The 17,128-nt window shown below is 45.5% G+C and overlaps 1 protein-coding gene across 9 annotated transcripts in view; it reads left to right on the plus strand.

The window, feature by feature from the left end:
* LOC311106707 (protein 4.1-like) overlaps positions 1-17,128 on the plus strand; it is a 94,389-nt gene that overhangs the window by 49,973 nt on the left and 27,288 nt on the right. For all 9 annotated transcript variants that reach the window (XM_084149111.1, XM_084149105.1, XM_084149103.1 and 6 more), the window contains 2 exons: positions 9,728-9,832; positions 12,994-13,036. In XM_084149111.1, coding sequence (XP_084005237.1) covers positions 9,728-9,832; positions 12,994-13,036 — 148 coding nt within the window. The remainder of the gene's footprint in view (positions 1-9,727; positions 9,833-12,993; positions 13,037-17,128) is intronic.

The raw sequence follows: 17,128 nt of genomic DNA on the forward strand, positions 1-17,128 counted from the left end.
ACAGCCCTAATTGTGAAGAGTTCCATGGTCATTTTGAAGGTTGTGGTAATTGTCTTTTTGTTATCTTTTTAATAGGAACAAATTGCCTACCTTTAACCCTGTGTTTTGACAGATTAATAGCCTAGTTTTATAGAAGATCCAGTGCAGGGATTATTGTTGGAGATAAGCATTCAGAACCATTGTCATGTGGTTTACATAGTGTTGTCCTAGAGGAAAACAACAATGCAGTGTACTGGAGCTGTAAACAGCACAGCAGCCTCTACTTATTCGATGAACCTCATCACGATAATTTTGTTTTGCGCAGGAAGAGGAGGATAGCATTGCGTGTAATCCTGTTGAATAGATTGTGAGGATTTCATATCAGACATTTCAGTGTTATTTCCTCCCTTGCTACCGGTGGTGTCTGAGGCTGTTTATACAGTTGAAGTCGGAAGTTTACATGCACTTAGGTTGGAGTCATTAAAACTCGTTTTTCAACCACTCCACAAATTTCTTGTTAACAAACTATAGTTTTGGCAAGTCGGTTAGGACATCTACTTTGTGCATGACACAAGTAATTTTTCCAACAATTGTTTACAGACAAATTATTTCACTTATAATTCACTGTATCACAATTCCAGTGGGTCAGAAGTTTACATACACTAAATTGACTGTGCCTTTAAACAGCTTGGAAAATTCCAGAAAATGATGTAATGGCTTTAGAAGCTTCTGATAGGCTAATTGACATCATTTGAGTCAATTGGAGGTGTACATGTGGATGTATTTCAAACTCAGTGCCTCTTTGCTTGACATCATGGGAAAATCAAAAGAAATCAGCCAAGACCTCAGAAAAAAGATTGTAGACCTCCACAAGTCTGGTTCATCCTTGGGAGCAATTTCCAAACGCCTGAAGGTACCGCGTTCATCTGTACCAACAATGGTACGCAAGTATAAACACCATGGGACCACGTAGCCGTCATACCGCTCAGGAAGGGAACGTGTTCTGTCTCCTAGAGATGAACGTACTTTGGTGCGAAAAGTGCAAATCAATCCCAGAATAACAGTAAAGGACCTTGTGAAGATGCAGGTACAAAAGTATCTATATCCACAGTAAAACGAGTCCTATATCGACATAACCTGAAAGGCCGCTCAGGAAGGAAGAAGCCACTGCTCCAAAACCGCCATGAAAAGCCAGACTACGGTTTGCAACTGCACATGGGGACTAAGATAGTACTTTTTGGAGAAATGTCCTCTGTTCTGATTAAACAAAAATAGAACTGTTTGGTCATAATGACCATCGTTATGTTTGGAGGAAAAGGGGGTCACTTGCAAGCCGAAGAACACCATCCCAATCGTGAAGCACGGGGTGGCAGCATCATGCTGTGGGGGTGCTTTGCTGCAGGAGGGACTGGTGCACTTCACAAACTAGATGGCATCATGAGGAAGGAAAATTATGTAGATATATTGAAGCAACATCTCAAGACATCAGTCAGGAAGTTAAAGCTTGGTCACAAATGGGTCTTCCAAATGGACTATGACCCTAAGCATACTTCCAAAGTTGTGGCAAAATGGTCCACGGTAAACTCCATACCACTCTAGCCTGCATCTCAAATCAGTCAGTCGTTTTCTTCTGTTTGATGATACACTACATCACCAAAAGTATGTGAACACCCCTTCAAATTAGTGGATTCGGCTATTGCTGACAGGTGTATAAAGTCGAGCACACAGCCATGCAATCTCCATAAAGAAACATTGGCAGTAGAATGGCCTTACTGAAGAGCTCAGTGACTTTCAATGTGGCACCATTATAGGATGCCATCTTTCCAACAAGTCACTCCATATTAATGCCCATGATTTTGGAATGAGATGTTTGACCAGCAGGTGTCCACATACTTTTGGTCATTTAGTGTAATGTATTATTGTTTCTCCAGCATAGCAGGTGAATTAGTGTTTCACTACATTGGACCATAGATCAAGTTCCCTAGTGTGTCATTTCCACGTTGTTACTCCCCCTCATTACCTTTTGCATACTAATGAGCCATGGGATGATGAGAAATTGCTAGCCTACATCATATGTTTTCGAAGGCACCATTCCCTGCAGTGAATTCACACTAACTGGCCAATTTAAGGAAATAGCTGCTAGTGTCTTTTAAAGTGTGTCTCAGTTTGGGTTCTCCCATGGGTTTGAATGATGTGGGCTATGTTCTGGTTTGGCTATGGGTGGAATTGGCTGTGTTGTCTGGAGCTGGGAGGTCTTGGGACTGAACTTGGGCCTGTGTTTGGTGGAGGAGTTGAGGTCCTCTCTCTCTGGCCCTCAGGTGTTTGGTGGAGGGCTGGAGGCCCTCTCTCTCTGGCCCTCAGGTGCACGTGAAGCCCCTGTATGGGTGGGAGTCATGTGGTTTATACCCAAAAGGGATAAGCGCTGGTGCTGAGGGAGGTGGACCTTAACCTCGGACCTGGAAGTGATGGGTGGGTGACAGCTCCCGGATAGGGGCGGGTGACACCCCCCGCCCAGGCCCCAGTCCCTCCCAACTTCTACCCCCCTGGCCTGGCAGGCTGCACGGCAGGTGCTCGTCTGGTGTTCTCGTCTAGTTCTCTGGAGCCCACCACGTCCACAGGCATGGCAGATTAGAGGGGGTCCTGAGCCCCCCACAGATTAAACCTGTAGCATCTGCTGTCCCCCGCAGACGCGTGGCAAACCAACCAACCCCGCCTGCAAACTCATAACCTTGTCATCATATCCTCCAGTTAGTCAGTCAGCTATCTCCAATGAGATCCAGTGATCCACTCAGTTGGATAGAGGGAGCTTCTTTCTTCATAATTACAAGTCAAGTGTTAAAGCTAGTTGGTTGCGGTTGCGTAAGTCTGTCTATTATGTTATTGCTTTTGACTGTCCCATTGGTTATTAATGTGTAGGCTAGTCATTTTCCCATCCTGGAGGCTAAGGAGTTTCACTGTGTGTGTGATTGAGAGTGTTTGTGGATCCCAGTGAAGCTGAACATGCGTTTTGAGATGGAGGTTTGTGAATGGGGCCCAACACTAATTGCTCAGTGCGCAGCGCTGTTTGAAGAGGGCCAGCTTTGTTCGCAGTTTCAGAAAAGCTGAGGCATCAGTAAATGCCATTGTTGGGGAGTATTCAACCAGAAGACAGTGGCATATTTATAACGAGATGCAATGCCTGCAGTCTATCTGGGAGCGTTTGGAAAACGGAGAACAACAGAGATTAACCTTAATTTTCTGGGGAGAAGCAAAGCAAGTGCCCACACTAACCCTCAGTGGAAAACAATGACATGTTTCATGGAAGCACACTAGGGCCACTTCAGACATTCTCAACTGTCTCCCTTTGAAATAGATTTATATTCTTCTCTCAAAGTTGTTTTTTAGGTCCTTATTTTATGCAACTTGAATTGCGAGCTAATGGAAATGCCAAATAGGGTAACTCAGAGATCTGAATGCACAGCCGCAGTTCTCTCTCTCTCTCTGTACTCCAAGGTGTTCTCTGAGATGTTAGTCTGAATGGTGCTGGAGCTGTCTCTATCTCCTCTCCGTCTCTCTCTCTCTCGGGCCGTGTAGCAGCCAGGCTAGTCCAGGCCAGGCCCCGGCCCATTAGGACTCAGTGGGGCGTGGAGGTGTCTCTGGGAGACTGCAGCCTGGGCGGTGCGCCTCCCCCTCCCCCTTCTCTCTCCCTCTGCTCCTCCTGGGGTCTGGACTGCTGCCTCAGGGTGAATCCACTGGTGGACTGGGCTGCTGGTGGATCTGTGTGTGTGATCCAGAGAGGGATTGTCATGTGTGTTTTCTAGGCAGGGTGTTTGGGCCATTGGGGGCCTTGTCAAGGTGCATTGTGGCACAAGTTAATGGTGTTTAGACTGTACATTTTACATTTTAGTCATTTAGCAGACGCTCTTATCCAGAGCGACTTACAGGAGCAATTAGGGTTAAGTGCCTTGCTCATGGGGACATCGACAGATTTTTCACCTAGTCGGCTTGGGGATTAGAACCAGCGACCTTTCGGTTACTGGTACAACGCTCTTAACCACTAAGCTACCTGCCGCCCATAGTGTCTGATCTAGCTAGTCAATCAAACTCCTGACTCGGCCTATATTGATCCTACTCTAGAATGCACAACTTTTGAGATGGATGGGTCAGTGTACCAGAAAATAATATTAATACATATCTAAAGAAGACTATATCTCATTCTCTACTCAGAAGTACCAATCGGAGAAGTAGAGTCATAGAAACACAATGCTCTAGTACTGCCACACTACATAAAGCATGATTCTCATGCACTCTGACAAGGCCTTGCCGCTCCAGGTATACCCTCTTCCTCACACATTTTCCCTTTCTTTGTGAGTGCCTTGCAATATGACAGCGACGAAAAACCGTAACATTTGTGTGTCAACAAACAGTAATGGCGTCTGGGGGTCTGCAGCAACGTAGTCATCTCCTCTTCAGCCAATGGTGTGGCTCTGAGCAGTACAAAGCTGCTTCCAATGTATTCTCCGTGGTACAGAGTCCTGCTGCATTATTTTGCCAGCGCAGCTCAGCGCGCGTTAGGGTTCCAGTCCTGACGGACACGTATGAGTCTAATCCGCTGGAACAGCCGGGAGCTCTGGGGCTCCAGGGAGACCAGCCTCGCCATCTCACACATACACATACACACACACACACATACAGCAGGTAGCTTTGCGCTTAGATCGTTGAGCCAGTAACCGAAAGGTCGCTAGTTCGAATCCCCGAGCTGACAAGGTGAAAAAAATCTGTCTGTGCCCTTGAGCAAGGCACTTAACCTTAATTACTCCAGGGTTGCCGTTGATAATGGCAGACCCTGGCCGTGACCCCAACTCTGAGGGTGTGTCAGGGGGATTTGGGATATGCAAAAACACATTTCCAATTCACATGTATGCATATAATACACATTGTACATGTGTGAAATAGGACAAATATTAGCACCCACCAAATTACTATTGTTATACACACACACACGCCCCTTTCTGTTTCTGCAGTGGATGCAGACAAAGGGTGTCTGTGTTGTCTAGCATCCTTTCTCCTTGCTTCTCTATAGATTGTCTGCATGTGAATTTGATTATTGCTGTGTTGTAGAGGTGGAGTGTTTCAGGCTGATTCTCTATAAGCCTATGGGATGATAACTGCATCTGGATGTCAGGATTCTTGACTTCCAGCCATGGACAGACTGAGTCGGACACTCCCTTCTGTCTCTTTCTCCCACCCTGTCCTCTTGTCTCTCTCTCCCACCCTGTCTCTAATGTCCCAGTGATGGGCCCCTCCCTCGTGATTGCAAAACAATGTCCAGACATCAGGAATGCTCCCATAAAGCCAAATGAGTAGAAACAGTTAGGGTTTTCTTGTAGATTCCCAGTGTTTGGCCAAATCTCTCATTTGTTTGTTAGTAAGACAATGTGTTCATTGGGTACCATTTATTGAATGTAGCCTAATATTTGCTACCAGCACCAGACCTGTTTGTTGTCTATGGTGCATAGGGGATCTGAAAAGTCTTTATTTTTAGGTGTACCTCTCTAAGTGTCCTTAGAGGAATCATGCTGTGGAGATTCACTCGTTAGCAACCTGCCAAATTCAATTAGGCTGCAGCCCAGCTCCCTGTTCCCAGCTCCACTTGGCCTGCTAGTTAGTCCAGCTCCCTGTTCCCAGCTCCACTTGGCCTGCTAGTTAGTCCAGCTCCCTGTTCCCAGCTCCACTTGGCCTGCTAGTTAGTCCAGCTCCCTGTTCCCAGCTCCACTTGGCCTGCTAGTTAGTCCAGCTCCCTGTTCCCAGCTCCACTTGGCCTGCTAGTTAGTCCTCACTGGGTGGATTGTTCGTAGTGCCACCATGTTCCTCTGTGGGCTGGTTCAGCTTGGTTCTGTAAGATGATTGAACATGGCACTGTATGCATCAACGCGTGCACTGCTGCATTATTCAACACATTTTTCAGTGTGTTTTCAGGGCAACTCGCTAGCATTAATTTCAACTAGTTAAATATGCCAAAGCATTACTTTTTCACATCCAGACCCTCATACAGTGCATTCAGAAAGTATTCAGACCCCTTGACTTTTTCCACATTTTGTTACATTACAGCCTTATTCTAAAATGGATTAAATCGTTTTTTTCCCCCCTCATCAATCTACACACAATACCCCATAAAGACAAAACAGGTTTCTAGAAATTTTTGCAAATGAATAAAAAAAAAAAAAATATCACATTTCCGTAAGTATTCAGACCCTTTACTGAGTACTTTGTTGAAACACCTTTGGCAGTGATTACAGTCTCAAGTCTTCTTGGGTATGACGCTACAAGCTTGGCACACATTCTTCTCTGCAGATCCTCTCAAGCTCTGTCAGGTTGGATGGGGAGCGTCGCTGCACAGCTATTTTCAGGTCTCCAGAGATGTTAGAACGGGTAAGTCTGGGCTCTGGCTGGGCCACTCATGGACATTCAGAGACTTGTCCCGAAGCCACTCCTGTGTTGTCTTGGCTGTGGGTTTAGGGTCGTTGTCCTGTTGGAAGGTGAACCTTAGCCCCAGTCTGAGGTCCTGAGCGCTGTGGAGCAGGTTTTCATCAAGGATCTCTCTGTTCTTTGCTCCATTCATCTTTCCCTCAATCCTAAGTAGCCTCCCAGTTCCTGCCGCTGAAAAACATCCCCACAGCATGATGTTGCCACCACCATGCTTCACCGTAGGGATGGTACCAGGTTTCCTCCAGACGTGACGCTTGACATTCAGGCCAAAGAGTTCAATCTTGGTTTCATTAGACCAGAGAATCTTGTTTCTCATGGTCTGAGAGTCCTTTAGGTGCCTTTTGGCAAACTCCAAGCGGGCTGTCATGTGCCTTTTACTGAGGAGTGGCTTCCGTCCGGCCACTCTACCATAAAGGCCTGATTGGTGGAGTGCTGCAGAGATGGCTGTCCTTCTGGAAGGTTCTCCCGTCTCCACAGAGGAACTATGGAGCTCTGTCAAAATGACCATTGGGTTCTTGGTCACCTCCCTGACCAAGACACTTCTCCCCGATTACTCAGTTTGGTCGGGGGGGCAGCTCTAGGAAGAGTCTTGATGGTTCAAAATGTATTTCATTTAAGAATGATGGAGGCCACTGTGTTCTTGGGGACCTTCAATGCGGCAGACATTTTTTGGTACCCTTCCCCAGATCTGTGCCTCGACACAATCCTGTCTCGGAGCTCTACAGACAATTCCTTCGACCTCATGGCTTGGTTTTTGCTCTGACATGCGCTGTCAACTGTGGGACCTTATATAGACAGGTGTGTGCCTTTCCAAATCATGTCCAATCAATTGAAGTTACCACAGGTGGACTCCAATCAAGTTGTAGAAACATCTCAAGGATGATCAATGGAAACAGGATGCACCTGAGCTCAATTTCGAGTCTCATAGCAAAGGGTCTGTATACTTATGTAAATATGATATTTCAGTTTATTTTTACTACATTTGCAAAAAAATCTAAACCTGTTTTTGCTTTGTCATTACGGGGTATTGTGTGTGGATTGAGGATTTGTATTTATTTAATCAGTTTTAGAATAAGGCTGTAACGTAACAAAATGTGGAAAAAGGAAAGGGGTCTGAATACTTTCTGAATGCATGTAATACCAAAAATGTCCCCCCCCCCCCTCCCATTGTAGTCTATGCCCTAAAGTCAAAGCTTGGCATGCATAAGCAGGTGTGTAGAATGTGTACACAACCACTGTCATAACATTTAAGTAAACTCATTTGACCTGCTTGGCGTGTGATTGCAAATGAGGCAATACTATTGCTGTGGCCTCCTCTCTGCAGTTTTGAGGCTAAAGCTGACAGGGCAAGGCCCTTGGTCCTGAAGTGCCCTCTGTTAGCATGCTAATGACTGATCTAATTGACCTGCACTGTAGAGCGGGGCCAATGGAAGAATCCTAATGAGCTCAACCTCTCTGCCGACTGCCCCACCCTGCACAGGTAACCACAAGTTCGTTTTCATGGAGCATCGTGCCGGTAACGACAGCCCTCTGGAGGGAGCAGCTCTCTCAACAGCACTGTGGGGCTTTGGGTGGTGTGTTTACCTCACCTCTAGTTGAACCTAGCGTAAATAGCTCTGACTTTTTGAAGAGGCTGTAAGAGACCTTTTAAGCCTAAATGGATGGAATGTATAAGACCTGAAGTTTTATGGAGCCTTTTGTCTGCGACTGTGCTTTTACAGCCGCCAATGAGATTACTTTGCTGTACTCGTTCCATTGAGATGTAGCTGTCAAACATTTTAATAGGAATTACGTGACTTGCAGCAGGCGCCAGTAATTCAGATTAGGACTTTGTCTGCTTGTGCTGCGGTCTCTGTCAGACACTGCTCAGGCTAGGGCACAGACAGTTTCATTACATTTGCACTGAAACCCGAGCTTCAATTGGAAGCACCTGAAATCTCCCGCCTAATGGGCGAACGTATTTATTATTTTACAGTGCTGCCTGCTTTGCTGCCTAATGCACTCCAAGGCAATGGCTTCCGCATGATCAATAGTGAACATGAAATCCATTTTGCTGTGTGCCTACAATCCTTAGCGACTGTTGACCAGTCAGTACTGAAGTGCTTTAGTAGAGGAGATTGCCCTGAAATGAACATTGATCCTCCCCACCGGGCTTCTGTTTAGAAACTGAGTTCCTGTCCTGATTGTTTAATATGTAGTGCAGAATGGCGTGCCACGGGAGGAAAATGCAAGGTCATGTGTAAAGAGGTGAATTTAAAGCCAAACAAAGGCAGCACCTTGGACACACATCTCAGAATCCACCTGGTGCCAAATCATGTCTCTCAGGGCCACACCCCTCCTGCAACTAGGATGTTGCAGCCTCCAAGCTGATAGTATGTTGCTAACAGTCTTTCTTTTCTCTCTCGCTCTCTCACACTCTGCAGACGATCTAATGTAACAGTGTTTATTGTCAGGGGGGGGTGGGAAGAGGCATTCAAAAAGCCTCAACAGTTTCCTTCTGGGGAGTGACTGATAATACCAGCATACCTTAAATATCTCCGCTGTCCCAAGGAGGGGAAGCACAAATGCACAGCCTTCTTTTCATCCCCCTCTGTCTAGAATGCTGTGTCGTTGTCCTTTGTGGACTTTATATGGTTATTGTCCCTCAGGCCGAGGCAATGTGTTGCCCCGAGGAGGTAGTGTGGTAGAGTTCGCCCACTTTGTCCACACTGCAATTCATCCCAAATAGCTCCCTCATTCCACGAGTGTCAAAGGACCAGTAATATGCAATGCTCACGCAATCCATGGGCTTCTGTGGGGATTTTCCTGTAATGCCTATACTGTCTAGTTCTGCTGTGCAGGCGAATACAGGGCCAGTTGGAGAGAGCTGCCAAGCTGTCCCAAACGGCTGCATATCTGTCGGTCTGTCTGCAGGGCAAATTGCAGCTCACACCCAAGAGATGCCCTGGAGGAGTGCGTTCTCTAGAGTTTTCTGACACTTTCCACACACAACCATACAATTGTTGCATTCATGATCCACGTAAATGAACCTCCACGTAAATTAACCCTGTCGTAACGAACAGTGAAAGATGAATTGTGTAATTTTAAGGTTTTGTAATAAGTTTTTTCCGTTAAATGAAATACATTGGGGATTGATGGATGGTAAAAATATTTATTACGAGTCCAATTCTCTAAATAATCTGCCTCGCTTATATTGTAGGTCGCTATTTTGTAATGTCAACTGTTCTTAGTGATTAGTGACATGGTTTTCATTCTCTTCTTTGTTCTTTCCTCTCTGCAGAAACGGGCGAAAGGCCAGTACCTGTTCTTTAAAGTGTACGAAGCCCTGAACCTACTGGAGAAGGACTACTTTGGGTTGAGTTACAAAGACAACGCTGACCAGACGGTAAAGTCATTGTGTTTTTAACCACATTCTTCTATGGTGAGATCTGAAGGCCTGCTTTAAGAGAATAATCTGGCTTTTCCAGAACAGGAAAGACATTAGAAATGCAAACTTATCTTCTACATGCCCTCAGATCCACTTTTGAGGGAATGTTTTCTTTCTAAAGTACCAGTACCTTTACTAGGCCTAACTACACTGAACAAAAATATAAACGCAATGTGCAACAATTTCAACGATTTTACTGAGTTAAAGTTCATGTAAGGAAATCAGTCAATTGAAATAAATTCATTAGGCCCTAATCTATGGATTTCACATGACTGGGAATACAGATATGCATCTGTTGGTCACAGGTAACTTAAAAAAAAGTTAGGGGCGTGGATCAGAAAACCCGTCAGTATCTGGTGTGACCACCATTTGCCTCATGCGGCACTACACATCTCCTTCGCATAGAGTTGATCAGGCTGTTGATTGTGGTCTGTGGAATGTCGTCCCACTCCTCTTCAATGGCTGTGCGAAGTCGCTGGATATTGGCAGGATCTGGAACACGCTGTCGTACACGTCGATCCAGAGCATCTCAAACATGCTCAATTGGTGGCATGTCTGAGTATGCAGACCATGGAAGAACTGGGACCAGGAATTATGTACAGATCCTTGCAACATGGGGCCGTGCATTAACATGCTGAAACATGAGGTGATGGCGGCGGATGAATGTGACGACAATGGGCCTCAGGATCTCGTCACGGTATCTCTGTGCATTAAAATTGCCATCGATAAAATGCAATTGTGTTCGTTGTCCATAGCTTATGCCTGCCCATACCATAACCCCATCAACACCATGGGGCACACTGTGCACAACGTTGACATCAGCAAACCGCTCGCCCACACAACGCCATCTGCCCGGTACAGTTGAAACTGGGGTTCATCCGTGAAGAGCACACTTCTCCAGCGTGCCAGTGTCCATCGAAGGTGAGCATATGCCCGCTGAAGTCTGTTACGACACCATACTGCAATCAAGTCAAGACCCTGGTGAGGACGATGAGCACGCAGATGAGCTTCCCTGAGACGGTTTCTGACAGTTTGTGCAGAAATTCTTCGGTTGTGAAAACCCACAGTTTCATCAGCTGTCCGGGTGGTTGGTCTCAGACGATCCCGCAGGTGAAGAAGCCGGTTGTGGAGGTCCTGGGGTGGCGTGGTTACACGTGGTCTGCGGTTGTGAGGCCGGTCGGACATACTGCCAAATTCATTAAAACAACGTTTGAGGCGGCTTATGCTAGAGAAATTAACATTAAATTATCTGGCAACAGCTTTGGTGGACATTCCTGCAGTCAGCATGCCAATTTGCACGCTCCCTCAACTTGAAACATCTGTGGCATTGTGTTGTGTGACACAACTGCACATTTTAGTGGCCATTTCTTGTCCCCAGCACAAGGTGCACCTGTGTAATGATCATGCTGTTTAATCAGCTTCTTGATATGCCACACCTGTCAGGTAGATGGATTATCTTGGCAAAGGAGAAAATGCTCACTAACAGGGATGTAAACTAATTTGTGTACAACATTTGAAAGAAATTCGTTTTTTGTGCGTTTGGGTAATTTCTTGGATGATTTATTTCAGCTCATGAAACATGGGACCAACACTTTACATGTTGCGTTTATATTTTTGTTCAGTGTACTTCCTAAAATGTATCATGTAATAACCTCTCTCCCAATGGCACAGATGTTTTTGCGTTTATGTCCTAAAACTTTTTTATATCGTTCTTCTAATTGTATAATTAGCTAGACTTTTATTCTGCTACAAAAGTTGCAATGACTAATGGTTTGACCACATAATATCCCTCTCATGATCAATATGAGTTGTTTAGACATTCCAAACGGTTTAGCGAGCCTGATGGACCATATAATTGATAGATAAAGGGACGTTTTGACAAATGCCTGAATGAATCAAGTGATTCATAAAAGTCAGATGGATGATAAAGTACTTCCCTGTGTGCTAAAGCCAGCCCATCCTCATAGGAATGTCTGAAGTGTGCAGTAAACCTCCAGAGAACCCAGATATGCTTCCAGGAAATAACATCAGTTATTTTCCAGATCTGTGTCAACATGGTTTATTGGGAAGCTCTCTAATATCACTGGTTGGAGACAGAGGTTCCGCTCGCAAACTTCAGTCCATACTAACTCTGCTCTGCTCTCCCCCACTGCCAACCAAGCAGGCCTGGTTCACAGACCCATATCCTTCTCTCACATTGCCTGTCTGTATTCTTATGGCTTTGGCCATGAACGTTAAAGTCTCCCCTGCACACTAACTGGAGCTTAATAACAGAGTCAACACGCTCCCCAGTCTGTCTACAGGCTCAACATCAGTCATTGAGGGAGACTGTTGGGAGAGAGATCAGCATATTTGCGGTGGGGCTGCATGCAGAGTTTGGTTCCACGTTGACACTGGAAACTGCAGGCTAGCCAGGGGGGGCGGGGGGAGAGGAGGAGGGAAGAGGCTGTATAATACAGACTAGTGTAGTTCAGTGGAATGTGTTTTCATCATGTGTGTTTGTTTATATAAAAGTGGATCATACCAGTAATGACAATCATGGCTAGTTTTGTTGTGTCTGGAGTGGTCTGGATTGGTGCTAAATTGACAGTTTTGCTCTTTACAGCAGCTCTGTGCCTAATGCTTCCATCTGTGCCTTGTTTTTGATGATGCTTGTCTTGACATACCTGATCTACTACAGTACATGAGAAGGGAAATAAAAAGGAAGGCCTGGTGTATTTACTTAGAAACGGCACAGTGTTCTATGTTTAGATGCTGTATCTTGCCAATATTGACGTTTTCACAATCAAAGTCCCACCTGCATTTTTCTAACATGAGTTACCAATCACCATGGTTACTCAACAGGGAAACTATGATGTTTGTGGTTAACTGCTAGAAGTAATAATAAATAATAATATGCCATTTAACAGACTCTTTTATCCAAAGCGACTTAGTCATGTGTGCATAAATTTTTACGTATGGGTGGTCCCGGGGATCGAACCCACTACCCTGGCGTTACAAGCGCCGTGCTCTACCAATTGAGCTACAGAGGACCACATGGAAGTCTGATACTGTGTGTTTTAAAATTTCTGCATACTTGTTGAAACCAAAACTAATATCTCCTTTGTTTCTCAATATAGTGCTGGCTGGACCCTACAAAGGAGATCAAACGTCAGATCCGCAGTAAGTTGTGCTTTTTAACATTTTGAAACCTATTTCTGTATGAGGTTTCTCATTAAGTAACAGGGCCACCATGGTACACACTAAGTGGCTTTACTGTACGTACCAACCTAATGAAAGGCTTCCACACTATACCCTGTTATTTCCCCTACCATTTTCTCCCCCATTCACTGTACTCTCTATTCTGATAGCCCTAATAACTCATGTAACTGTTGACATTTACTATATCTTGAGCAGAGACACGTTTTTTTAAAATTCTTCCTGGAGTGAGATGCTCTTTTCACATCTGGACATTGGATTGCAGTAATTCTGGATGGGGCTGGGGGAATGTGTTGGGTGGAGGGAGGCTGTGCTCTGCTGAACCTCTGGGCCAGGGCAGAGAGAAGGGAAGGGGGACGCTCACCACCCCCCAGTCTGATACTCCAGAGCACTTAGCTTCCAGTAACACCGGCCAGAGTTGCACACACACACACACACACACACACACAGTCACACCCCCTAGAGAATTCACTATGTAGCCATGGGACCGGCGGCTCTGAGCGGCGGTACGGTCTGTCCAGGGCCTGGGATGCGTTAAGAGCATAAAACGCTGTGCAGTACAGCCCCAGAGGCCTGCAACAGGCCTCTTCTGGTCCACCGACTCTTACAGTGGTCATTCTACCTGGCTGTCCAGGAGCCAAAGCTATGCCAATTTTCTAGCCTTATCTCTCAGTCTTGTTTGGACTGCTTCAGCACCTTGCGTCAATGAGTGAGAAACAGACGTATGCCTTGTCTGTTAGCCACAGTTTGCTCCCTTCGAGATAAAGTCAGTATCTGGAGGGCAGGCTGATAAGGGAGGCCACTGTTAGACTGACTTGACTGATTCAGGTCAGTAGGCAGGCAGAGTTCACAGCCAGGCCTGTAACTGAAATCACTAGTGGTTTATGTTCCTAACTCACAGGTCACTGACTACCAGTGGGATCCAGTGAAATCATAGATATTGGCGCACTTTCTTTAACATATGTAATATTAAGATAATGGCCTGTGCTGTGCTTTGGCTGGTTGGGGTTTGAGCTCTCTCTCCTCAGAGACAGATGGAAAGACTTGGAGCGCAGCAGTGCGGAGGAAATTGCCCTGACATGAAGTCATCTTCTCTGGGATTTGAATTTTGTGCAGCTTGACTATGGACCTGATGTCACCCGTGGGTGGGCGAGACCTTTTTATTTGTTTCACTTATTGAACCTATTGTGTAGGATTTCACAGACCAATGGTGCATTGCTGGTGTATATGATTCTATGATATGGTACTCCCCATTTCATGCAATTTGCTGTGCCTGTTTACCCTGTAATAGTACTCTATGGTGTATGACTGGGGAATGGAGGCTATCACATCACATGAATTGAGGCCTCAGCTCAGACCCATTTATCTGCAGCTTGTGACTCCGACTGGAACGTTTCAAGGATAATTTAAAATTGGGAAAACGAGGCAGAGAGGAGCGGGAAACCGAAATCACCTGTGCCCCTGTCACACCACCACGGTTTACTTTTGGATGGTCATCTTTGTAAAAACGGTTACTTTTTATGAGTCTTTCCATGAATGCTCACTGGGAAAATGACCCTGATTTCCAAAGCAGCTTCTGTGTGCTAGAGAACACCAGATTTTTTTGCTCTCGATATTCGTCCTCTTTCACACCTGAAATACTACACTTAATGGGATCATTGAAGCTACTGCTCTGCAAAGTTTTCCTGCCACACACACACACACACACACACACACACACACACACACACACACACACCAGAAAAACACAATGTTCCTGGACAGATCAAGTGGTATTAGGCCCTCTGAGACAGTCATGTGATTAGAGCTTCCCCCTCCCAGTAGCACCAGTGATTTAACCCTCCCCTCATTGATTGTGAAGGGTGATCGTCCAGTCATGTGACTTGCTCTGAGCCAGCTGCCTTACATTCCAGTGTATCAGTCTTTAATCTGCCTCTAGCTTCCTCAAATGGTCACTGACCTCTTCGCTCAGTCCGGCTAAAGGACAACGGCTACAATATGGCTACTGTTGGAACAGGAGAGGAACAGTGGCGCTTTAATTTGTGGGGTCATTTTTGGAATTCCTCTTTAACATATTTGACATCCTGTATCCCATGCCCAGGCTAAGCATGGGTGAATTTGGCCAGTTTTTCCTTCTCATGTCTTGTGGAAAATGAATATAAAGTAAGCATGTTTTGTATGATTTTCTATGAATTCTCAGTGTTGTGCAGACTTGAAAAGAGAAGAAGTGAATTCCTTCCCAAATGTAATTTTCTCCACATGGCCTGGGATTATGGGAAGGATGAAAAGCAGAGCCCTTCGTTGCTGCAGCAAAATAAATGGTCCCCATGGGATCACTTCATGATTACTCTGTTCCAGCATACTGTGCAGACGAGACCAAGGACACTCACTCGCCTGCAGCTAAACAGACAGGACATTACTATCGCTCTCCACTGATAAGCAAACACAGAAAAACTCAATTTCATTATTTAATTATCTATTTTCTGCATAAAAATCCATAATTCCTAATACGTTTCAGACCGTACATTTCAGGGAAACAGAGTAGGAAGACCATTAAGTCTTATGTCAGGACACGGTTGACATTTTGTTGTCAATTGAGCCGTTGTGTAACGTCCCTCGCCCAGATGAAAGAGAGGGAGAGCGATTGTCGTCATCATCCGTCTCTTCTCTTCCCGGGTGTAATCGGGCTAGCGCTAGCCCATACCTCTCTCGCTCTCGCTCTCAGCTAGCGGTTGCTAGGTGACAACCAGCCCTAGCCTAATGCTGACGAAGCTATAGGCATCGCCACATCAAGCCTGTGGTCTATGACTGGACACGCACACAGAGATGAGGCGATAGTGTGTATTAGCTCTGCTAATCCTGTCTCATCTCACATGGCGCTCTCTTATCGCTGACAACAGGAAGTGATACATGGAGCCTTGCAAAGGGCTCTTAAGCCCATCTGACCCCAACACTAGTAGGCTACTACTAGAAAGTAGGTTGCTTACTTAGAAGTTACTCCATATCATGATTACGTGTCAAGGATTTGTGTTTTTTTCTTTAATTTTATCAACCCATCCACCACCCCCCTTCAGAGGACACATCTTTTTAGTTTTTACATACTTTTTTGCTACATATATACATTTTACATTTCACACTTTACATATACATTTTCGATATACATTTTCCGTACATGGCACTTTTATATGCAGCGATCACATAACAATAATTCATTACCGAACATGAGCTCTTTAATCCCAACCCACAGCCACTCTCAGACCATCCCAACTATCACCGTAGACCGCCCTCGTTTGGTTCCCATGTGCCATATCTTTTTCAATTGTGATGTGAAGTTGATTGAAAACCGTTTGTGTTGTTGAACATGTTCTTCTGAAATGTACTGTGTTCTCCGCTAGCTGGTTGAATCTAAATCCAGCCCTTTTCTACTGATTTTAAATCCCCTCAGTGTGTCCAATGATGAATACCCAAAACAGAGAGTGAGCGGTATGTTGAAAGACCCTGTTTCTGCTCTGTCATTTTTTATGAGTCTGTGTGCCACGGTGCAGGACCAAATCAAAATGACTCTCACCAGGTCTTTCCAGGCTTGACAAAACTCCACTTCAAAGGGAAGATCTAAATTGCATACTCCTCACGTTGTCTCTCCTCGTCTCCTTCTCAAAACTGATTGGAGGAGAAAGACAGAGGTCCCGCCCCTCTGACCTTCTCCTCCAATGGGTTTTGAGAAGGAGACGAGGAGCGAGGATGCGAGGAGTATGCAATTGAGATCTTCCCAAAGCCTCTCCTCACGGGTCGTAGCTGTTGTGTAATTGCGTGCAGCTGCTACATCCTTCCCAGTGTGAGTTCTTGTTCTCTTTCCATCTCTCTGCCTGTCTCTTTTTCCCCCGCTCTCTGATTCCCTCTCCCCCACCACTCTTCTACACCACCTCATACACACACACACACACACACACACACACACACACACACACACACACACTCCTTACGGTCGATGAGCGCAGCTGTTGGGGCAGTGCCATATTTTTAGCAGTGTGTGTGTTCTTAGCACATCTGGTTCTT

This window comes from Coregonus lavaretus (genome assembly GCF_964263955.1).
Source record: "Coregonus lavaretus genome assembly, chromosome: 31".
NCBI lineage: Eukaryota > Metazoa > Chordata > Actinopteri > Salmoniformes > Salmonidae > Coregonus > Coregonus lavaretus.